The sequence below is a fragment of the Sturnus vulgaris genome, chromosome 19 (assembly GCF_052056855.1).
Source record: "Sturnus vulgaris isolate bStuVul1 chromosome 19, bStuVul1.hap1, whole genome shotgun sequence".
NCBI lineage: Eukaryota > Metazoa > Chordata > Aves > Passeriformes > Sturnidae > Sturnus > Sturnus vulgaris.
In genome coordinates this window covers 10574533-10598950 of record NC_142261.1, presented here as the reverse complement: position 1 = coordinate 10598950, position 24418 = coordinate 10574533, and the positions used below count along the sequence as shown (strand labels likewise).

General features: G+C 50.2%; 2 protein-coding genes and 1 long non-coding RNA gene across 4 annotated transcripts; 1 reads left to right on the top strand and 2 right to left on the bottom strand.

Annotated features, from left to right (window-relative positions):
• Positions 1–1301: 1301 nt before the first annotated feature.
• UNC119B (unc-119 lipid binding chaperone B) lies at positions 1302–6211 on the bottom strand. Its single transcript, XM_014894641.2, has 5 exons — positions 5964–6211; positions 5385–5498; positions 4756–4867; positions 4380–4552; positions 1302–3531 (listed from the first exon to the last, which is right to left on the bottom strand). Exons 1-5 carry the CDS (start codon positions 6169–6171, stop codon positions 3419–3421), a joined length of 720 nt encoding a protein of 239 aa, XP_014750127.1. The 5' UTR covers positions 6172–6211; the 3' UTR covers positions 1302–3418.
• A 6241-nt stretch (positions 6212–12452) lies between these two features.
• Positions 12453–20100, bottom strand: MLEC (malectin). 2 transcript variants are annotated; one of them, XM_014894639.2, is made up of 5 exons: positions 19855–20100; positions 16380–16558; positions 14861–15037; positions 14663–14720; positions 12453–13492 (listed from the first exon to the last, which is right to left on the bottom strand). In XM_014894639.2, the coding sequence occupies exons 1-5, from the start codon at positions 20042–20044 to the stop codon at positions 13263–13265; spliced, it is 834 nt and encodes a 277-aa protein (XP_014750125.1). In that variant the 5' UTR covers positions 20045–20100; the 3' UTR covers positions 12453–13262. The 2 variants fall into 2 exon arrangements, with proteins under 2 accessions (XP_014750125.1, XP_088032188.1); XM_088176062.1 differs by lacking the exon at positions 19855–20100 and adding an exon at positions 18568–18749.
• A 271-nt stretch (positions 20101–20371) lies between these two features.
• Positions 20372–21161, top strand: LOC148221658 (uncharacterized). Its single transcript, XR_015807623.1, has 2 exons — positions 20372–20713; positions 20846–21161. It is a non-coding gene; the product is annotated as an uncharacterized LOC148221658 (long non-coding RNA).
• The last annotated feature ends 3257 nt before the right edge of the window (positions 21162–24418 follow it).

The following is a 24418-nucleotide window of genomic DNA, read 5'->3' as shown; positions in this document are numbered from 1 at the left end:
TCCTTCACTTCTGACTACTAAACACTTGTTTTATTCTTCCTGAACCCTCAGCTAATGTAATAAGCATCCCCAAGCACCAGAGAAGAGGCTGCTGCTTCTCTGCAACAAGAGACATTGAAAACCCTCAAGTACACACATAAAGGAAGACATTTCCTACCACAAACAGAAGACAAGAACAGAACTACCAGTCCACACAACAAGAGATGACCTTCCTTCTTCACAAGGTGCAGTATGTATTCCACACTCAAGGTACGAAAATAGCTCTCCAGGAAGTTTGCTGGCATGGATCCAAAGCCCTTTCCACAAAAATGGGAAAAAGAGTTCCCAGTACTAAGAGGACAAATACTAGAAAAAGCATACTATGGGTTTGTGGGTTTGGTCCCTTTCTTTTTGAAGTTTTGAGCAGAACTCAGTATGATCCCAACTTTTTTCTTTTTCCAGCTCAGCACACAACCTGAGAGAAGTGGTCTTTGATACCTTTTCCCTTGCTCAAACTCCAACTGACACTGAAAGCATCTCACTGGCCTGCAGCACCAGGCTAGGACTGACCATCCACCTGCTAAGGATGTGATCCCAGTGGAACTTCTTCCAAGCTCACTGGCATGAGTAGCTTTGACCCATCATTAAAACACCAGAGCACACACTCCAGAAAGAAACTGGTCTGCTAAACAATGTTTACCAAAGACATCATCCCTGCCACAAAGAAAAGAGGCTTTATAGAAAGTACCTAAGAGAAAAGGAATCCTAAGGAAGCTACTAAAGTAGGGACAGGAGTTTGGAAATCCCTGACTTTCTGGATTACAATCAACTTTTTCAGTGCTGGGTTGCCCTCTTGTAGGGACTTTCTTTTTCCTGCAGCATGCTTTTAGGGCAAAGACCTTCTGATTTGGCAAAGCAAACAAACTCGGCTAAAAACTGCAGAGTGCTACTGCTGCCTGCGAGTCTGCTGGTTTTCCTCCAGGTCTCCCTTTTATTGCTGAATAGCTGACACATTCACCAGTGTGAAAGCGACCGCTTCAGTGCCGTTTCCTTGTCTCTGCTGACAGCCAAGGACAGGAATTCCCTTTTCCTACCGGGACCCAGCACCGGCAGCGCGCTCCCGCCGCCAGCAGCCGCTAGATGGCGCGCGCGCCCCGTGCGCGCCCCCATCCGCCCGTGCGCGCCCCCGCCGGTGCTCGCCCGCCCTGGTCACGAGCCCGTCCGCCTTTGAGGAACCTTTACCGTGACAAGAGAAACAGACGGGAACCGTCACACTCCTAAGAAATGCGAGAGCTTGCTTCATGTAGAAACTGCGATAAAAGTAACGTTTAAAGGCACCTGGATTTATACTACATACAAGATTCAGCTCAATATGCTAAAATTTCCCAGGGAATAAGTAGGAGGCCCTTCAGACACTATTTCTGAACACTTCAGGATGAAAACCACACTTCCAGGCATTCTGCCTTGTGGTAACTTAGAGCAAAGCAAACACTTCCCACCTAGAGGCACAGCATGAGGGCTGCTGGAGGTGTTCACTGCAAGAGGCATCTCGAGCTCCACCTCTACAGCAGCTTTACCTAATCCTGAAGATCCTAAACAAGATTGCATTGGTGCCTGTGGAGATGCTGGAGGGGATCGATGGTGGCAGAATTATTATTCATCTTTCCATCAGGCAGACCTTGCCCCTCCACATTCCCAAGACATTTATTGTGGCTGCTCATGATTAATGCTCCACCCAGAATAGGTCATTTGTTGTGGTTAATCATAATTAAATCTCTTCCTAAGAGCTGGAGATTCTTTCATGTCTGCTACCCCACACACTCTCACTGCTTACTCTGATGCCAGCTGATGATCCTTGCCAAAGTTACTTTCACTAATCTGGAAGTAAAGGCAGCAGTTTCCTATTGCTATGCATTTCCTATGTGTTAACAGGCTCTAGGCTCTGATGTCCATCCCACTCAATCCTGCTAAAACACAAACTACGCTGAATCCCTCTTAACACAACCATTGAAGTGTTAGGTTTTAACTGTCTCAAGAACAACTGGAACTACTATTAGGAAAGGTCTCAAGTGTAGATACAACCTAACTCCCCTAACAAGAGACACAACTGACCAGCCCAGCATGGGGACAGGAAAAGTACCACTCCTGAGAGCCAGCAAAACTGGCAAAAAAGATTTTTGATAGCTGAGATTTTGCACAGTTGGGAGCTGGGCCCCAGCACAGCTATTGGCAAGACACAGGTCTTCCTTTTCCCACTGCATGATGCTGTCTCCCATTGCCAGATACCAAACATGGCTGTGGCATCAACCTCAGCAGTGTGACTTCCTAAGCCATAAATAAGCAGCTGAACAGGCAGAGCAGTGATGGGAACACGGAAAAAGAGAACATGTACATTCTCACTTTCCAAGGATTCCACTCCATAACACTGAGTAACCTGACCTGGGAAGCTTTAAGCTACCAATATCTCCACTGTAACAAAGAAACTGAGCTGGTGCTGCTCACAGCAACTCTGACAGACCAGTCAGGTTTACAAGTGTAGACTGAAGTCCAGGAAGCTCTGCTTCCTAGTAATTTTTCAAGTGATTTTCCACATTCTCTCCCTTTTTCCTCTAAGCCCCACTGGAGTGAAACCTCTACCCCAGCCAGGCTGACAATGTCCCATCCACCTAAAAAGCAATACATTCTGTAGCAAGAGCCAAAATTCCTACAAAGGGAAGAAGGAGAGAAGATAAATATAGTGAGATTAACTTCAGCTCTAAGATTGACCCCTGAGCTCCAAAATTCAACAATTTGCTCACAAAAGCTCAAAGAGAAATGTTATCAGAGGGATAGCCCCCTTTTCCTCCATCTTGTATCTCTAGTGAAATCTCTGCCAAAACAGATTAAATGTTTTTAGGGGCAGCTCAGACCCCCAGAGGCAGATGGAATATTCCTGCACTGCTTAGAAGCTGAATTAGTCTCTTTCCCACTGGAGAATATTGGGATGCACCCTAAAAAACAATGTGTCATGCCACAAACGAAACCACTGCCACTGAAGAGGTTAAGATTTTTCTGCTAAGAAATAGCTTAACACAAACAATCTGACCTGTTGAAAAAGGATATTCACCCAAGAGGTGAAACATCAGAAGCACTAAAGGTGGAACCTAACTAGAAAGACTAAGAGCAAGAATTGTCTGAGTGCCTCTGATCACTGACCTAACCAAAGGTATCAGAAGATAGCCAGGAACAGAGAAGGAGAGGCAGGATACACTGAGTGTCAGATAGAGAGGTGTTGCAGGGAGATTTCCTTTCAGGAGCCGTCGTCTTTGCTTCATGTTCTCAGCCTCATGCACAGAGAAAAAGTTTGGCAAGAAGCCTCGCTGCACAAGACAGCAACTCCAGTCCACTCCTGCACATCTGGAATGGTTAAGGGCATCACAGCATCCAGCAGACAGAATGGTTACTGTCCTCCATTGTAAGCATAGTCGGCCTTGTTGTGCATAATCAACTTGTTGTCCACAAAGTAAAAGCTGTCCGAGCGCGTCTCGTACGGGTTTTCAACCATCAGACGGACTGTGAAAGAGAAAGCTCCATTACGTTCAACAGCCAGCCACAGTCAGCATAAAAAAGACTCTGCCACTCCACTCATTTACCAGGCTGATGCTTTGCCCTACCCAAGGAAGAGAAGCAAACTGCTCTGCTGAGCATACTTCAAAGGCTGCAGCCTGCCCTTTTCTTTCTTCCTATTCACAGGATAAGTGCTGTCAAACGCAGACAAGTAACCTCGCTCAAAATAACCTTAGAAACTGTCAGAGCCGAGTGGAACCAAGCAGCCATCGTGTCTGTAAGCAGGAACTCATTTGTGGCACTCCCCACATGTACAGAGGTGTGGGGATGAAAACCCCAAACCTTCCCCACAGCCAGGCAGCCCCAAAAAGACCCCTGTGCCTCTGCTCTTATCCATCCTCTGAGGTCGAACAGACCCTGCACAATCTGTATTTGTAGAAATCTTAGCAGGCTTAAAAACAGACATCAGGGAAGAGCCACTTCTGTTCCAAAGCAGGAGGCTCTAGCCCTAGTAAGCAAGTGCAGAAAACAGATGGGTGGCTATAAAAAGGAACCTTTCTTCTGTGTTTTGTTTTCTTCTGGGCTATGCTAGGAGGCATCAGGCCCTACGACTCTGATAATTTCTTGCAGTCTGTGACTTATCACAGGTTGTCTTAGGCTTTCATTCTCAAAGGACACTTTGCAGCACAAATCTCTAATTTAGACAAGATTACACATTGCTAAACTGGGAACCTGCATCTGTTTGTTCCTGTCCCCTCAATCCCAGTCACAACTTCTTTCACAAGTAGAGGGAGAGAAAGAGCAGATGTACACACAAACAAAACACCACTCAGTGTGGAAAAGGAGGGACTTACTAAGGTCTTCTGAGAGCTGAGGGAATTCATAAATGTGTTCACATGTGTTCCTGCTACTGGGGATGCAGAAGCCAAAATCAAAATCGAAGTTCTTCAGCAAGCGATCTCGGAAGTAATGTCTCTCAATCATTCGGAAGTTCGACACTGGCTTTTCTCCCACTGTGAATTCCACTCTGCATGGAACAATCAGGAAAAAAACAGCTATTGGGAAGAACAGAGACTTGGGCATGAGGCTACACAAGAGTTCTCTACAGAGAGTTTGGTATGTGTAGTCTAAGATAGGCTCTCTCAAGTATTCAATCCAGTTTTGTTATAAACTGCCAAGTAACACTTCGTAAACATCAATTCTCCCTTCTTTCCATGAACTCATACTCACGTTGCACCAACAGTCCGAAGACGGAGAAACGCTGGGGTGAACTGGTACCGAACAAAGCGACCTGCACTCGCGTCCAGTTCACTGCTCTCATCTTCATCCTCCTCATCGTGCTCTAGAAAACGCAGCAGCCTGGAGTTACTCTGCTCATAGTGTACACTGGAGGTGATACTGCCTAGTGGGTGTATCAGGACAAGCTGCCTACTGCTTAGGTACTGAACATAAACATATTTAATAATTGGTCTGAGACTTAAACTGGCACGAAATAAAAGAGAAAAGACTTACCATGACAGTTGGCCCAGCCTTGGTGGCTCCAGAACTGGAGCCACCCCTCCCTCAGTCTCACAGGATATCCCCCCTCACAACTGCCAATGCACATGAACTAATCTCTATTATAAACAGCCCAAAAAAGGAAGATTGCCAATCGATAGTTGTCTCCCATCCAACAATAATCACATATTTATCATAAGTTTTTCAGCAGAGATAAACTCAGTTCTATGCTTAAAGGAGAGGGATTTAGTCATCAGGACATATACCAAAGGACCCTTCTGCTCGGCTTGCATGGGTTGTGCATTGCAACCTCTCAGCTCTCTGAGTCTCTACATCCTCCTTGCAACGTTTGCATGCTGTACCTGAAGCAGATGGCTTGGCAATTTCAAATAGTACTGTTCCAGTTTCAAGGTCCCGGATCTTAAACCTGGTGAAGTCAATGTTGTAAATGTTGTCCTCAGGTTTGCATAAATAATCTGAAGAGAGAGAAAAAATACAGTTAACATTTCAAAACACCCGTGATCACTTACCACATGAATTTCCTTTTTTGTTAGCCCCAGCCCGATAAGATAATACTGCTTGTTATTTTGCAGAAGCTACATGAAAGCAGGACAAAATTAAGGATGTGAGAAACAAAGGCATGGTAGGTGCCAGGCAGGAGAGCAAGAAAGGGATGCGACCGGGACAGAAAAGCAGAGATCAGCAGCCCGGAGAAAAAACAAAAAGCCTCAAACAAATCAAAACCCACACACAACACAAAAGCCCCCAAACTTTCTGCAAGTTGTACGGGAGCGCACCGCAGCCAGCGCGCCCGAGCAGCCGCGTTCCCCGCCGGCAGCGCCGGAACGGGCCGGGCCCCGCCGCTCCCCACGCCAAAGGCCCGGCCCGGCCCAGCCCGGCCGGCAGAGCCCCCGCCGCTCCGGGGACCGGCCCGAACTCACTCTCCGTCACCCGGCACAGCCCCAGGACGTGCTCGGGCCGGACGGTCTCCAGCGCTAGCAACTCGGACTCGGTCCAGGGCTGCCGTGGCGGCGCATCTGCCGATCCGCGTCGGCCACGCAGGCGGCTGAGAGGCCCCGCGGACCCCGGCGGCAGCTTCTTGTCCGGCCCCGGCGCCGCCGCCGCCGCCCGCGCCCTGGAGCCGCTCATGGCCGCTGCCAAGATGGCCGCCGCCCGCCTCGGTAGCTATGGGAGCGCGGGGCGGGGCGGGGGGCCGTTGCCTGGCAACGCCGCGTCCGAAGCTCAGCAGAGCCCGCTGCGGTCGCGCCCGGATGGGTGACCCGAGAGCCCCGCACCGCGCGACAGCCGCTCCCTCCGGGGACGCAGTGGGACCGGCCGGCTGGGAAAGCTTCGTTACCTGAGGGACAACAACACAAGGAACAAACAAAACCGGCCCCGCTCCCCCCGCACCGCCCGGGAAACCGGCGTCACCCCTCGCTGGCCACCTGGGCTCCCGGTTCCGAAGGCACGGCCCGAACCCGCAGCGCAGGCGGTGACAGAGAGCGGGTATCCCCCGAGAGCCCTGCTCTGTTCAGGGGACGGTGGAAAGCATTTTCCGGGGAGCAGCAGCGTCAGCAAGAGGATGGCATGGAGGGCACACCCGGCTCCTGCCCGGGGACACCTCAGCTGCTGTCCCTGGAGAGGGGGACAGCGACAGGACCGCGTGTCCCCGGGGCAGGCAGTTTAATGACCACACACCGGAGCTGGCAGTGGCAGACATCGGACGAGTCTCCCCAGCCTGGTGGGAGGAACTGGGGAGGTCCCACTTGGAGGGACTCACAGGAGTAACAGACGGAGAAAAGAATGGTTCTTCCCAAAGAGGGGCAGCCCACCAGGCCGCAGTAGGCACGCAAGAGCTGTCAAGAGTCACCTCCGGCCCTCTGGGGAACTGGGGCAAGAACAAACATCTGCAACCTCTTTTCAGACTCCAGCCAACACCGAACACGCTCACGATGACTGGAAGCAGATTTTGAGCAGTGGTTTGTGACTCTTGCTGTGGCTTGAGAGCAGCACACTCCTGCTACTGCCAACCAAATGGTATTTCAAAAAAACCTGCCCACACCAGTGCTCCTAAAGCCTCCTCACTGCATGGGCTTGGTGCCTCCATCCTGTGTCCTAAGGAAGGACAGACCCATGCCTCCTGGTAAAGCACCTTCTCTGCATGGGACCAGAGTCCCTTGTTCCCAAGAGCAGACATCTAAAGCACAAGGCTGCTGCTTTCTCTCTGCTCCAGCTCCAGCCCCATCTGCCTCTGACATGGTATCAGGCTGAAAGCGGGGCAGCTTGCAAAGCCCCAAAGGCAGATTACATCTCTCTGCTGTTCCAGTCCTGAGCAGGAAGCAACAAGCACATCAGTACTTTTAAGAGGATGTTGTACCATTCCATTTGCACTTCATTGTTCAAAACAGTGGGCAAGAGATCACCAGGGCTGTACTGGAGGCAGCAGCACAATGACACCCGGCAGTGAGCCAGGCTCAGCCTCCCTCACCTCCCTGGGTGTAGACCAGAGGGGACTCCTCTGCTTCCACCACCAGAAAAGAGGGACCATCTCATCCAAGTGACAATATAATTTTGTTTATTTTCCTTTAGCACACTGCTGGTTAAACTGCCAGACAGTAGATTTCAGAACATTCCCTCAACCAAACATCCTGGGAAAATTAAAAAATAAAACTGCTACCATGTACCAAAAATAAAATAACCCACCCCCATGCCCATCTCCCCCAAACTAGTCCCTGCAAAGCTGATGCAATCAGAAATAGGTATCTGTGCTTTTCACCTAGGGCCCAAGCTTGCTGCAAAACAAACTAAGAAATGTCACTGCAAGTTGTTATAACACAAAGCAATGGGCAGTAAAATAAAAAATCCCCCTCAAAAACCCTTTGTACTGGCGACACATACAGATGGAGAATTCTCCCCACACAGATTCGGCCTTTACAGACAACTTAGACCTGCAGCTTTAAGTAGTTTGTGATGTGTCCTTAATGCCAGTGGCACTTCCACACATCGACAGCCGGCACTGTGGAGCAGAGGGACCAGGTGCCAACTCTGATGCTGCTACCCCAAGGGGAACCAAACACTACCCCCACCTCTCACAGTCCTCGCTGCCACCTCCTGGCATGGAGCACAGATGTGCCTCTGCTCTCACAGGCTCCGGGGCTGCTTTACCAACCCAGCTGCCTCTAAAGTGGGAAAGCCCTGAAAGCACAAAGCCCCCGAGGAAACTACAAAAAATTCAAGCCCCCACTTGCCAGCCAGTTTCCAGCCACTGCTTTGCTCCAGAACACCAGCTCAGGAACTGCCACAGTGTGACAGAACAGCCATGGTAGCACAGGAGAGCAAATCCCCATTAAGTGTGACTGGGAACAACTCCAGGGCAGAGATCCTGCATTTCCTGGATTCACACTCTACCCAGCTAAACTGGTTCAAGCTGTACTTCGCCCCTTGCCTTCAAATCTCCATCACACAAACTCTTTAACAGAAACCTTTGATGTTTGCAAAAGATTATTCACATTTTCTAATCAGCCAGCACAGTTTCTAGGAGGGTTGAAAGCACTTGTTCTGCTGATATTTTTTTTTAAATAAAGCACTTTTTGGGAAAAAAAAATCAAAACCTGTCAGTAACCTGCAGTAGCATCCTACCAATCAGACTGGGGACAGCATCATCACATCCCTCCCCACCCTCATCTTCCCCTCAATCTCCAAAAATAGTATTTAATATACAGCAATAAACTCTGAGCAAGCCAGAGTCCCGGAAGACGTGGACCTGCTTTCACCTCTCCCATCCATCCCAGCACCTTTCAATGCTACAATACTCCTGGGTCAAATCCATTCGGATCCAAGGTGAATGCATGTGCCCCAGACCCGCTGGGCAGCACGAAGCCCATCACGAAGGGGTGCAGCACAGGAGGCCCATCCCTGTGATCACGTTTCTGAGCCTTCACAGTTCCAACCTGGTGTTTGTGCCGTTGAGAACACTTGTGTGAGCCTATTTGGGACCAGCCGGTGGAGACAGACTGGTGGAACCAGGCCGACGTTAAAATAGCATCCTTGAATTGTATTAGGCTTTGGCATTTGTTGTGGAGATGCAGAAGTGCCAGTAGGTAAATTAGCTCAGTGCTGGCCCAGTTCCCATTTCCCTTGGATTCTCAGCAAGGATATTTCCCTCCCCACCATACGTGCAAGAAGCAGACTGATCTCTCCTACATTTGAGCACCAAACAGAGCCTGAAACACTTGGTACTTTGCAGCTGCTCAGAATCTGTCTCACATCGAGAGCTGAAGCTGCTCTCATGGTCCTCTCCCTCCTGGAGGTTATCAGCAACAGGCTTGCTCAGCCCAGAGTTCCTGTAGCAAGATACTTCCCCGGCTGTTGCAATCCCATTTCAACTTAAAGGCCAAGGGACAAGGCACAGGTCCCTGCTCTGCTCAGACCTAAGCAGCATGGGGCAAGCCCTCAGCAAGTAAAGTAGGGGTGCAGGACCCCCCCAAGCCCCACTCTGCACCCAGGAGCCACACAACTACCACGACCCAGAGTGATTCACTCAGCTCTGAACTGCACAGACGCCCAGGCACCAGACTGTCTGGAAGCTCTCCATCCTGCCTTCAGGAGATTTCTGGGGGAGACCAGACCTGAAGGAGCTCTTCCTGTTCTTCTATCCCCTGCTAGACTTTTCTTCCATTGACTTTAAGGGCTGAAAATAAAGATTACAGCTCGCAGTTCTCCACTTCAGCTGTGACCTCCAGAGCTGGCATCCAGGGACAGGGAGACAGTCCCCATCTGATCTCAAGGGCAGGGAATGCCTGTCCCTTGAAGAAAAAGAAAAAACTCAGAAGCTCCTTAAAAGAAAGAAGCTCCTTCAAATAGACTTTTATTCAAAGCCCGAGACAAAGGCACCAAAAAGAGAAGGGAATTCATTTGGCTTTCTGTTCACTGTCACCTGGGACACTCAGAAGGGTCAGAGATGTTTAGTCACACGCACAGAAGACTTCAACAGCCTGGCTTAAAGGAGGGGCTGATGGGACAATTAAAATAAGCTTTGAAACTGCTATGCTGAGGCTGGATCCAGACCTGAAACATCATACAGTGATTTTCCCTTTTTTAAGTGGAAGCTTTATTAAAATTGCCGTATCTGCCCCTCTCTATGTGAGTCAAGCCAAACTCTGTTCTGACCCAGCTCCCCACACTGCTGCATTCCATGTGCCTGCTGCTGACAGAGGAATCAGCACAAACAGGCTTGTCTCTGACCTGTCTCAGTTAAACAATGTCCTGGATATTCCCTCAAACACACATTCTAGAAAGCTACAGCCAGCCCCAACTTTTTCTTTCCCTGGTCAGAACCAGGTACCTCATTACATCCCCGAGTCTGGCTTGCAGATACTAGACAGAGATGGCCAGCAGAGCTGGAGTACTCCATTCCCAGCAAGGTGCTGACTGGCCCTCCCCCACCATCCTCTGTGCTCCCACATGCTTTGTTTGAAGGCTCCTTCCAAAGCAAACCTGTCAGGAAGGGATGGACCAGGAAGGAAGCTGCTCACAGGACCTTAACAGGGTCAGGAATCCTCCCAGAAACCAGCTTTGTAGTGAGAAAGATGCATAAAACTGAATTTAAGTCATGAAGGATGATATTTCTCCTCCCTATTCTTATTCAAATAGGACAAATTCATTTGAATTGAGCAACTGGAACAAACTAGATCACGCCCTGCACAGCTCTGCCTTGGGACAGCTGATGGTACCAAATGAGTGCCCTGGCTGCCAGGATAAACTGTCCTGGAAGACTTGTCTCCAACTTCTGCACATCTAAACACACACCCTTTCTCCCATGGTAGGCAAGGTGCTGAGATTACTGGATGAGCCACAAGAAGGCGAGTGATTCCTTCCTTCAAGGACACTCAAATAAAATGTACCCTAAAAGGCCTGGAGGAGAGCAGCTCCTTAGAGAGACGCCTGCCTTCAACCCCAGGTTCTTTGCTTAACAAATCAGCAGAGTTCATGGTTCTCAAAACTGATAAAGATCTAAACGTCTCTTCAATCCAGTTAGAGCAATCCCAAAAACGCTGGAAAATCCCTGCAGGCACTGTCACTGAACAAATCAGAGCTCATATTTAATAATAGTTTTTAAAGTATTAGGATTTTAACAGTAGCTAGAAGATGAAGGAGACAACTTCAAGCTTACCACCTTTCATCCTAAGGTTTGTTCTTCAAGATCTGCTCTCTCTAAAGCCTATATTCTCCTTTAACTGGGGCAGGGACTCCCTTTCTTCTGTCCCAAACTACCCCTTGTGTAGTTAGAGAGAACATAATTAAGGCCCTGCTTGTTTTTCAGATCACAGATACAGACTTAGGATCAGGCCTGTAGCAGTGATGTGATAGAAAGGCAAGGTTCAGTGGCATTGCTGCAGAGAGCAGCATTTTGTCACCTCCTCCAGCTTCCACTCTGGAGCCCCTGAGCTGACAGCTCCTATCACAGCTTGAAGGTTAAGAGGAAGCGAAGGCTTCAGCGATCTGGGCCCAGCAGAACAGAAAAGGCTGCTCCTCCAGGTCCCTTGCCAGAAACTTGTAGTTCTGCTGACCCTGCTCAGCTCAAAGAAAGGCTGAGCCACTGCAAGAGATCAAGCCCAGGAACAACTGCTAGGAAAATGCAGGCCCAGAGAGCAGAGCAGCATGGAGGTCACTGCTCAGTGGCACTGCTCTGGGGAAGAACAGAACACTTCTGAGGACAATGGAGAGAGCATGAGGTAAAGCACTCTGTGAGCCCAGAGCTCAGCAGCAACAAAGCTGATCTGCAAAAACCCAACCCTGCCTGGGACAGATCCTGCTCCAGTACAGAACATCTCCCTCTTGGTCAGCCAGAAATGCTCAATATGCTGGAGGCTAAAATTGTGAGAAGGCAGTTCCACAGGGCCTGCAGCTCTAGACCAGAAGGTGCAGCAGTGGCTTTCACTCTGTTCAGCCTCTGCCATGCAGGCACAAGCTCTGCACGTGGAAACAGAAGCCTCTTGCAGAAATATCCCTGGGGGAAGCAGGGGACCTTGTCTTCAGTGCATTGCTCACTTCCAGATCTCTGGATGGCAATGAACCACCTTGCTCTGCTGGATTGAAACGTTGGACATCTGCCCCTTCACTACAGGGCCTGGATATGCAAAAGGCCAAGCTCACTCACTGCAAACACTGAGCAGCTCCACTTCTCACTGCCATAGGCAGGGCTGGTCCCTACAGAGGGAATGAGAAACCACAGGGAGCATCCAGCAGGTTGCTCTGCTCTGTCCTATGGCACGGGTTGGTTGGAGTCATGGAGAAGGGAGCTCACCATTAGGAAGGTTAAGGAACAAGTCCTGAACCTCCTCTTTAGTTCACCTGATTCTCAGCTTCTTCCAAAGAAGAGGTCACTTGCTAGAAAAGGCAAAACAAGGAACTGGGCTTAAAACAAAACCTTTGAAAATAAAAAGATATTAAAGGAAACAAAAGCCATAATCAATACAGAAAACAAGTGCATCTGATCAGACGCTAACAACGTCAGCCTCTTGCAGGCTACAGCAGAATCCCTCTGCGATGGAACAAACAATTGCCAGACTAGGAAAGTCTCTCCCAACTGGTGCAGCAAATAAGGCCAGATAAATCTCTCTGCTCCTGGCACAGCTGGCAGTCTGAGGAGGGGACTGTCTCCACGGAGGCTGGTCTGGAGCCTTGGTATCTTCACGCAGGTGAGTACCATACATTGTGTTGCACACATTCAGGGAGATGCTGAGCCAGGCTCTGTTCTCTGCAGTCGCTTGACACCCAACAGCACAACACTTCCACGCTCCTGGACAAAACGTGTACCCCAGCCTTGTTTTAAGAATTGCTTTCCTGCTTAAGGAACTGTATTCCACCCAGTAAAGGCAGAGATCCTACAGCACATGGCTTTCTCTCAGTGTGGGACATGGCCCAGGACTGGTAGCATCAGCTTTCAATGGCCCAATACACACCCAGCCAGGACTCAGTTCACTCTTGGATGCCCCAGGGAGAATCAGAGGCTGCACATGGTGCAAAGGGGAAGGCGAGGGCCTTGCTGCTTGCTGGCAGGGGGAAGGTAAGCTTCCTCTTACCTGGACCTGCTATTCATTGCTATTCATTCCAAATGAATCATCTCTTTTTTTTTTTTTTCCTTAAATTATGAACAATATGGAGAAATTGAAAGCAACCGTATTTGGTCCAACTCCTTCCCTCCCAGCCCCTGGGCTGATGCACTGTGGGGCTTGCTCTCACAATCGGCAGAGGCAGAAGAGGGTAGGAATGAAGACACCAAAGGCCACCAATATAGGAAACATGAGGCTGCTGTTGTCCGAGGCATAGGGGTTTGGTGTGCGTGGGCCTGACTGAACCCGGTTCTTATTTGCCTGTTTTTTGACACTGGAGCCATCATCATAGTCATCTTCATCATCCTCTTCCTCTTTTTTCTCCAGACCTGGGTGTGGCTGCAGCTTTGGAACATCTGTTGAACAAGACAAAAGGTTGCAAGCAGGCAGGATGTAAATTCGGAGATCACTCGAGACGCTTCTTTCCCCTCTCCCCGACCCTACATGAACATTGGCAAGAAGGCACCTGAGACCCCATGAAAACCACAGCCAGAACATGCCAGAAGAGAGGAATATCTTCTACCACAGAGACCACAACACTATTTCTTTGCTTTGCAAGATAAGAGCATCCAAGGATCCAGCCTACAGAAAAAGTACATCCTTCCACACCATCAATGTGTCACAGAGACAATTTAATGCACAAAAGCACACTTAGAGCACACATTCAGATACTGTAGCTGCTCAGTAAGATCTAGTCAAGAGCAAGCACCTGCTGCCTGCAGGACCAGCAGATACAGGTGGAATCAGGAATTGGAACAATCCTTTCCATAAACAGTCCTATGCCACATCACTGCACCCCTCAAAGCTGGAGCTGTGAGAGCAGCATGGCCAAGCCCCACTCAAATCCACCTTTCTGAGCCTCGGGTCTGAGCTGCAGGTGCCACCTGGCCACACGGTTCCTACCAGATCTTCAGCAGCACCTGGCCATCCCATAGTAAACATCCACGTGGATGTTTTGGTCAGAGAGGGATCCTAAACCCTCCTAGCTCAGGAGCTAGAGGGGAGTTAATTCCAGCTCACTCATAAAGAGGGTGATGAAAGAACAAGGACCTTTCCAGCACTCCCCTGAGCTATCCAGAGGAACTGGTATCTGAGAAAAACCACTGTCTTGTCCTCAAGCTGAGAAGGCAAAACAAAGCTCCAGGTAAGAAATACTTAAGCACTAGCTAAAGTAACTGTAAATTATTTGTCTGCAGGGTTGCTGCTGACATCCAAGGCCAGAGGGTATTTATCTGTAGCTATAAGCTGAGACTGACCAGACGTGTTTCCTTCTCCTCTACCCCATATAGAGGAAATTCCAGAACAAATTTATTTTTCTCACTCCAAAATGACACAAGCTTTGTGACTTAGAGGAGAATGAGGACACTACACACCTACCTCACTTTGCAACTGCATTTTGTGGGAACTCAGTGAAAGAGAAACAATTTTGGCAGATGTGGGTCAGCAAGAGTTATGATCTCATAGTCTGAGAAGCAACAGGCTGCTCTCCAAGGGGAAGAGCCTTCTGGCTCAGAAACTGTGCTTACCTTCCACTGTTCCTTGCAGGATGTATAGGGCACAGATTTTCGGATTGTCATAGTAGCCCTAGAAAAAGCAAAGGCAGCTGTCAGTGCTGCAGTTCTGAGACAAGGAATGGTCTCTCCACCTGCCAACACCTAAGAAGGTAAGAAGGGGAAAGGGAGGATCAAGGGAGGATCAAGGCTCTGCCCTGAAAAGCTTATTACCTTTACAAACTCAATGTGGAGCTTTCCTGTGAATGTTGAAACCTCTCCCTGGACACTCAGTTTTCCCTTTTTGATACTCATGGGAATGATCTCATCATGAGCTGTGCTGTGTCCAACTCTGTCAAAAATGTCCAAGTCTTTCACCACCACGTGGCCATTCAAGCGAACATCAAATACCTTCGGGGTGGAAGAAATGACAGAGAGTCAGAACAGATTCAGGCACGTGACAGTTGAAAGGGGAACACAACAGGAAAGGTCTCCGCCTTTTTTTGTGCACCCAGGACCAGAAACCATTGCAACATGTCCTGGCCCACTCCTTTGGGAAGGATTCAGAGCCCAGAAGCAGCCAGGTAAAGACACCAAAGCCTTAACAATGCTTTCAAATACTCTGAAATCTGCCTTCTCCTTTTAAAACAGCCCCTACATCTGCTGTTCAGACCTGAGGACAGCACAGTTTTGTTCTGGTTTATTCATGCTTCTCTTTCACAACTTTTCGCCTGTCTGAAGACCTGCTCTTACCACCCTGGCATGGCTGTGACACACCACACCCTAGGGAATGAAGCCATTTCTAACTAACAGCCTACAGCAGAACAGAGAAGAGGAAACAAGCTGGTTGAAGAACACAGGGTTTGAAGGATGTAAAATGTTTAACTGCTAACCACATCTGTGAATTCAGAGTGAAAGTCCTCCTCAGGGCTGTAACGACTCAAACTTCACGTAGTACCTGGGGAATCCCAGCATAACCACACAAAGGAAGAGGAACCAAAGATGCCTCAGCCCTTCAGTTTAATCTGAGGCTGCTTTTTGCATCCGTTCTGTAAGCTAGCCCCACTAGTTCTGCTCCCTGAAATACTTCTCTGGCAGGAAGGCAGCACAGTGCTTAAGGAGATCAGCCCTAAAGAAACTGATGGAATCAGAGGAACGCCAGACTAAAACACAAACCACTCCTACTATAGTTTATCACAGGGCTTTGAGTTCTTCTTGCTTCTGTTTCCACTGCTGTACATGAGGGATTTCAAAAGTGGACAAAGATTTATCCTCTCTAAAAAGCAAAAAGCAGTTGAATTTAACTCTGCTTTCACGATCAGACTGAACCAGTATCAAGTCTTATCACATTTGTAAAAATTGTCTTGAGTAGGCTATTTAATCCAGATCACCTCCTCTGCTTCAATCTATGCAATAGTTCCTCCAGCATAACCATGCTGTCAAGTCAGAAGCAAGTGTTCAAGAAAAAGGAAAAAAACTTCTCAAAGCCAGCACAGCCTAAACAGGTCATAAAACTCTATTGCTAGTTATGTTTAGCTGCACGTTTGTTTGAATACTTTGAAATTAAATTTTACAGTCCAACTGTATAGCTAGAATGTGGAAGAGAGCTCTAAAGGTTCAGAGTCTGGGGGAGGTTGGGACCTAAGTTAACAATTAGTGCCTTACTCCTTCCTCCAGCATGCAAAGCAGCAGAGGCAGCCCAAGCACACAGCCAGGAACTCACATCAGAGATACACAAGGAGCTATTGCTTACCTTCTGTTGAGACTGTGCAAAATAGACCTCTGCAAACTTCAACACGAGCACATAGTCACCCTCCTCTTTGATGGGAACTTCATAGCCAAAGGTTTCCTCATTGTAACGCTCCGTCTGGTACAGAATCTGGTCTTCTGCGTTGGACCGCAGGATTGGCAGTTTCATACCATAGTCAGAAGCTGGGTTTGAGCACAAAAGAGTGAGAGGAAGGGTTACATTCTGAGGAAGAGACACTTCATATATTCTTAAAGCATTGAACTCTGTAAGTGGCATTAGCACTTACAACCCATCAGACCCGTCTCCCCTGCTTGCTCTGACCAGGTGGCGGCACTACCAGAGCAGAAGCACAAGAAGCCAAAGCCCCAAAATCCAAGAAATGTAGGAAAACAGGTCTGGAGACCTGCTACAGTTCTAAGACACAGTAAGCTTACTTGCACCATTTAAAAAAGAAAAGCCTGTCTCAAAAACATTACACAAAGCCAAAGGACTTGGCCACTGGCTCTTGCTTTAAGGAGTGAAAACACCTAGAATATTTTAACAGTATTTTCAAATTTCAAACTCCAAGTACAAAACTAAAACAGTTAGCATAGGACTGAGTCAACTCACTGACACAAGAGATTTGTAGTTACAATTGACAGCATTGGGTTTTAGAGATTCGTCCCACTCAACTAAGAACCTGGGGAATGGCAAAAGGGTGAAAAGCATTAGGTATCTTACAAAGCCTTTTCTTCTCACCACAGCCCCACAATACCTGTTAGCATGAAGACGGGATGAAGGAAGCAAAAAAGATACACGAGTGTTTCAAGAACACCTGCAGTAGCATCAGCTGATGTTCTCAGAGCCACCCAGCTGAAATGGGTGCTGTTTGCAGGCATCTGAAGAGCCCCACGACAAGGGCCCAAACACAATGCCCAAATAGGACAACAACCAACAAAATAAGAAAAAATACAAAATTTGCCTCTTTTCAGTGTTTCACCACCTCTACAGCAGCCCTCAGAAATTTAACCCCACTTGGTATGCTACTGTATATCAGGGCTCCTGTATAAATGCAAACTGATGCAATGCCTCCAGAGCTGCACATCAATTCCTCAGCAAAGCAGGGGCAGGGGGGAAGACCGTGGACACCATTTGTCCACTGGCACTTCAGACAGAAGTTGATCCAGACGAAGTTCTCTGCTGACACTTACCTCTCCCAGCCCCATTTCCATGGGAACAGACACTGCATTGGCCAAGACAAAGCAAGAACTACTAAACCAGCACATGTTGCCAAAGACAGAGCCAATGCAAACGAGTGAGAGGAAATTAATGCCAGCTCTTAGTCTCCTGTTTCACACAGAGCTGCTTAGGCAATATCTTCCACTTCTCTCTACCACTCAAACTTGGGCATAAAGACTGAAGACTCTAACCACCAGAAATACAGAGGGTGAAAAGTTTAATGTGTCCTCCCACGCAGGTATTTCTGGCCAGCTACAGATTACAGTGATAGTGAACCAAGGACTCCACAGAAGTCAGCTCCTATTAAAGGAAAGCCTGCACAGGAAGAAAGTCCTTAAATAGCCAAGAAGGTAACTGGAGAGGAAGACCTGTCACCTGCATGTCAGAGCTCTGTTGACAGAGCTGTGGAAGCATGATGGATTTTACAGCACACTGGGTGCTCACTGGGAGCGAGCAGTAGCCACCAAGCTGTAGCTCAACTATGTTTGGCACTTGCCTATTCTGTAATTGCCATCAGCACAGCCAGTCCTTTAGGGCACAGCAGCTGAACGGAGGCTTGAGGGAAAAAAAAAAAAGGTTTTAAATTGCTCAGAGGCAGTACAGCCCAAAATTACTATCCCTAGGTCATTTCCTCCCAGTCAGCCATACATTTCTGCTATAGCCCTTACATGTCTATCAACACAGAGAGGAGCCCAGAGTAAACAAACAATGGTGCAATAAAAAGCCATTGAGAGAAAGGCAGTTGAGAGCTCAAAGGGGTAAAGTCTCCACTGTGCCTGGCACCACTGGCTGAAGCAGGATTACTGTAACAGCCTGCTGCTCAGAGGAAACGCCACGAGCTTTCCACAAAGGAAGTGCATGTCACAATGTGCTTGAAAAAGACCCTTCTTTCTCCCCAACTCAAAAATAAATAGTTCAAACCCACAAGGACATTCAATTCACACATATGAGATGTCTATGAAGGGAAGCTAACCTATAGTGATCTGGACACCCTGTGTGACTGGAGCAGCAGCTTCCATGGGTGTGAAAAACTGTATTAGAATTTAAATGTGACCTCCACTGTATCCAGTGTGCCCAAAAGGCTCTCCACTTGGGATGGCACTCATGCAGGGTAAGCAATAGCAGTTCCAGCTGTATAGCACAGGAAAATCCTCACCATCCTACATGGAAACAGCAAAGGTTAGACTCAAAAGTCAATAGAGAGCTCGTCTTCTCCACATTCCACCATTCACCTGTAACTGACAGCAGAGCAGCTCAGCACAGCTAGCTTTTCAATATATTAGTGAATCAACTAAGTTTTGGTACACCAGTAATTAGAAACATGCAAAATTCCAACTGTGGTGGTCTTGGGGGAAGTAGGAAAAGGTAACGCAAGTGCAATTAGTTCTCCATCCTGTCCTAAATAGTAGGCTGAAGATTTTACTGACTTGGTAGTTAAAGCAACCGATGATTTCCCGTCTGCCTCTACTTCTGCTCGTGTCCCTGCCCTTGAACACCCAGCCACGACTGGGGCATGGAGCAGAGCAGCCGGCTATACCTTCCCCCTGCCGGGCCCAGCGCCGGGGCTCCAGCGAGCAGCCTGCGCTCTTCGCTGTCGGGACCAGAATGCTGCAAGCATCAGCCCACATCGTGCGCGACCCAGATCCGGCTGCAGAGGGCTGGAAAAGCTTGTTCCCACTGCACCGAGCGCGCTGCGCACTGGGCTGCGAACTGGAGGATCCTGCTGAGGAACACGGGCTCTTCAGTGGAAAACGGGAGAGAAAAGAGACTCGCGGGCGCACGCGGCAGGGCTGGCAGCTTGACCGCTCCTGCTGCCTTTCCAGCCGAAATCCCACTCCAACCCTCACGGAGCCACTTCCCCTCCGGCATTACACAACCCTGTAGGCCGAGGACAGGAACACCATCCCGCAGGGCTCATCCCGCAGCCTCTGGGGCCCCGGGCCCGCACCGCCACGGGGACGGGGAATGCGGCCCCAGCTGGGCCCTGCGGGAGGACGAGGGTGGCCGCAGTCCCGCTGGTGACAAGTGCCCGCGCTGCCTTCGGGCCACGACCGTCCCCGGGCGACTGGGGGAGAGGAGCCCCCGTCGTCCTGCGGGGACAGCCACAGACCCGCCGGGGCTGCAGCGGACAAGACGGCACGGGGAGCGCGCGGGTCCCGGACCCCGCCGGCACAGCGGGGCTTCGCAGAGCGGAGCCGAGCGGGACCCCGAGGGCTGTCCCACCGAAACCCCCCGGCCGCGACGTGTCCCTCGCCCTCACCTCGGCCCACGCGGCCCTCGAGCGGGTCCTTGCGGAAGTGGATGCCGTTCACGTCCACATGGGCATCGCCGCCCGCGTTGACGGCCCAGACGACGCTGTCGGCGATGCCGCCCGCCGCGCCCCGCAGCAGCAGCGGCAGCAGCAGCACGGGCGGCAGCAGCGGCGCCCCGCGCGCACCAGCGCCCACCATGTCGCGCTCCCGGCGCCGCGCCCGCCCCTTCCTGCCGCCGACAGGGGGCGGCTTACCCCGCTGCCGGGGCGGGACGAGCGCCGGCCAATCAGCGCGCCGAAACGAGAATATTAATTACCTGCCCGCCTGCCATTAGACAGCTGAGGACCTGTATCTGCATATTCATAAGGCGGCGGGCCAATGAGCGGCGGCGATGGGCGGGTTGGGCTGAGCGGCGCGGAGACAGCGGCGGGAGCGGCGCGGGGGGCCGGGTCCCTGCGGGCCGGGGTGCCCGGAGTCGCTACCGCCCGCGTAGGGAGCGGGGCGGGTGTGGAACCGGCTCCCCCAGGAAGGAGCGGCGGGGACGGACGAAGCTCCCCAGCGCCGTGTCCGCTTCGGGGACAGCCCGGCGAGCTGGCTTGAGCGCCGGCCGCCGGTGGGCAGAGCCCGCCCCTCGGCGCCGCCAATCGCGGTGCTCCAGCGCGGCGGAACGCGGAGCACGGTGGGGCGGCGGCGGGAAGCGCAGACGGAGGGTTGCCGTGGCAACGGGCGGCGCTGCGGCAGCGCAGACCGGAGCGGACCCGATGTGCTCGGGGAAGGGGCTGGAAGCGGAGCTGGGGCAGCGGGAGCTCCAACGCCGTCGGGGGTAGCTCCGTGCCCGCCGTGCTGTGAACAGCTGCTGCCCGCCCGGTAAGGAGCGAAGCGGCCCGTGGCGTGCCAGCACCTTGCATATGCCTGGGAAGCAAAGCGGTCAGTGAAGGGGAAGGCGGGGAGGTGACCGTGACACTGCCAGCAGGCTGATCCCTGGTTTGCACTTTATAGGAGAATGTAAAATCCCGTGTTTGTTTTCCGGAGGACCTTGGCAAGGTCTTGAGTGGCTGGAGTGAGATATCCCAGGTGGAGGTCGAATGAAACTCACTCCCTACACAAAGGGGGAACAAATAACTTAATGTTTGCCCTTCTGTCTGATCACGGTGTTCCTTGAGGCATCAGATACCAGCCAGACCTCAGGGCTGTGCTCCTGGCACCGGCTGCATTAGCACTGGCTCCTTCTAAGTGCCAGTGATGTTTTATTAATTCAAGTCTTTCCCAAAGCATTTGCTTTCATAAATAAAGACTTGGTGCTGCAGACTGAGAATTAAATGTATTTGTTGCTTTTGTAATGCACCTGTGGGCCTCCTAACCAGACACTTCTTGGAGAAGTGAACTGTTTGGCAAAATGTGTAACCACCCAGCCCCTGTCCCCAGTCTGCTCTGCCCAGGTTGGAGTGGACCCCAAAGCATGTTCCTGCTGCTGTGACATCAGTTCTTGGGCTCATGGTATAACTGGGCCAGGACAGACATGGCACTGCTGCACTCCCACACCAGCACTGCTGCCAGGAAGGGGTTCCTAAAACTACAGGGTGCCTTAGGAAACCACATCCAGATTAGTAGCATGAAATGTGTATGCTTAGCACCTCTCCAGATTCAGCCACCTCATGCTGATTCCTGGCAAATCATCTCAGCATTACAGCCCCCAGCCCTGGCAGCAGCATCTGATGAAATCCAGGCTAATCTCCTGTATCCCTGCTGTGTTTGTGACCTGTTGGGTGTCCCCCATGTTCTGTTACCAGAGGAGTGCAAGCAGCCGTGGCCAGGACAATGCTGTCCAGTTAGTGAGGCCGAGGGAGGCCTCGTTAGAGCTCATTTGTGCTGATTACAAATGATCCTCCCTAATCCTACACTTTAAACTGTGATGTGTGAATCAGGAACACAGCTTTGAAGCACATAAACACTATGTGTTACCAGGTGTCCCCAGGGTGAGCATTTTCTAAAACTAGCTTGGATGATCATTTCCCAAGAATCAGTAGTGCATCACAAAGCAAGAGAGATTAGCTGAGCAGCGGTGAGGAGGGACAGTGGCTGTGCTCATCTGGGGGCAAGAGGAGCCCTCCCCGTGGCTCACAGGCTGGTCACAGCTCCTGGCAGAGGATGGCAGATGCTGTTTGGCCTGTGGTGCTCTACACTGCTGCCCCGAATCAATACTTGCCTTCACACCAGCAACTTGATGCTAGTTTGTGCCCCAGATGTCAAAAGCTCCATCCCGTTACTAATCCACTGAGCTGGCAGTCAGTCCCTTGATGCAGGGTGGATTTACACCAGTAACCTACAAGTGAAAGGCTCAGGGTCATTTTCTCAATCCCTTGATCTCTCCCTGTCCCCTGGCAGCTGTGCCAAAATGACTGTCTTGAATCTGTCCTGCCTGGTCTACCTACCACCCTGATTGTTCATGAGCAACGAGGAGCACACGTTTAGGGTATTACCATTTCCCGCTGGAAAATGGGATGAGGATTTGGGATGTCCAAAAAGAGCAGCAAAAATGTATGGGTCAGAAGCAGGCCTCATGGCTAATGAGATATCTAAGAAATCAGTGTGAGCCAACCCTACTGCCCCATAGTCCTCCCAAATGGCACAGGGCTACAAGGCTCAGGTGCCCTCAAGGGACCAGCTGTGCCCTGCCATGCAGAGCTCCTTGAAAGCCTCCCTCGTACCAAATTGGAAATAAAAGCAAAAGGATTATCTCTGGAATTAGATTATTTAGATTGGATCTTTAATCTCTGCCCCTGTCTACTCAAGAAAATAGTAAAACTCCCTGGGATTATTTGGGGTTTGTTGTGAAAGTAAAATCAGGCTAGCAGCAGGAACTCAAGAGCTTCGGCTGGAAGAAAAAAAAAAAAAGGCTTTTGAGACCTGCCCTTTCTGACCTGTTCACTGTATCATGGTGACACCTGGCAGAAAAGAGCTAAAGATGATTTGGCAGACTTGGCTTCCCTCAGAAGTAGCTGTGGTTCCAAGACTGCCTCTGCAAAGACAGAAAGGTGTCCTGCAGCCAGCCTTTGCCTAGTACTCTTGGGATGACAGGCACAGCTCTGCCACACTACAAACACAGGGACCTGCTTACGCGAAAATGGCCGTAACTTGCAGGGAAGATGCCCAGCAGTGATGCTGCACTGTGGGTCAGTCCAGCCTCTAGACATGTGGTAACCATTTTAAATAAAGACTGTCCTGCCATCTGATGCTGTGGGCAAAAGATGTGACTGCTCAGGGCAGGGTCTGGGAAGGAGCAGAGGTGGCCACCACACTTGTGGCCTCTGACTATCTAGTGGGCTCTGCAGGCTGGCTGTGGCACAAGGCACATACCCCGAGCCATCCCCAGTGCCCACAGGCAGGCACAGCAGTCTGCAGCACACAGGCAGCAGCACAGCTGTCCTGCTCCACATGCACAAGCAGCTCCTTCCTCAACAGGCTCCACTGTAAGTGAAGCACAGTTGTGTATCAACACTCCCTTTGGCAGACACAAGCCTGCACACGGCTCCCCCTCCCCAGTATTACCCTAAACACATTTATAACGTACCAGGACTCTGGACTCTGTTCATTTTATCACCCTCATCTCCAATAACACCCTCAACAATACAGCTGCTGAGCCAGTAAATGTGGAGATCTGTAAATATCCATTTTCCAATTTCTTGGCTCACACCCACATTTCCAAGATGGGACCAGCTCCATAGATAAACACACACAGTTTGCATACATACACTTGCATACAAACTCTTCTTTTGCTGCACTCCATGTACCTATATCTGCACGCCTTGATTTTGTGTGCATACACCCAAACCCCTCCTAGTGCACACACCTGTGCAAACACAAGTAAACATGCACACACACACACAAATACAAGGCGAAACATAGATTTTCCATCACTGGAGCATCAGCCATCACTACAGCTATGCCGTTTGGTACAGCAATAGGAAAGCAGAAGAGAAAATCCTCATTTGGGACATGGATTTGTGGACCCCAAAAATCTGAAAGAGAACCTCAGAAGTGAAAGTTGGAGGAAGCAGAAGCATATTGGTCCTTAACCTCCCAGTTTGAGTAAGGAGGTAACCAAGAGGAAAACAGCTCCCAGTCGCACCAAGAAATACACAGTGATGATGCCAACTTTGAAGCCAAGCAGAAATGAATCCTGGCATCTTGTGACTGAGCCTTTGCATAGAGAAAGGAGACAACTGTAAGTCTGGTAGAACAGGGGAAGGGACTGGTAGGTTGGGAGCATCTTGGGGAAAGGAGGATAAGATCTGATGTCTGGAAGCAGCTGGTAGGGCCTGGAGGCTGCTGTTATCCCTGCTGGAGACATGTGCAGCATTCCTGAGTGTGAAGAGGTTGGAGAGCAGGGCACTGCCACACAAGGAGGCTCTCAGCCAATCCCCAGCACCAGTGGAATTATAGCTCAGCTCCCACAGCATGCCCCTCCCATACATGTGCTCACAGTTGTGTTTAAAATGATCTGAAAAGGGTGAGGTTGGGTATTGCTTCCTATTCCCTTCCCACCCAGCTCCCCTCTGGGCCCTTTCTCCC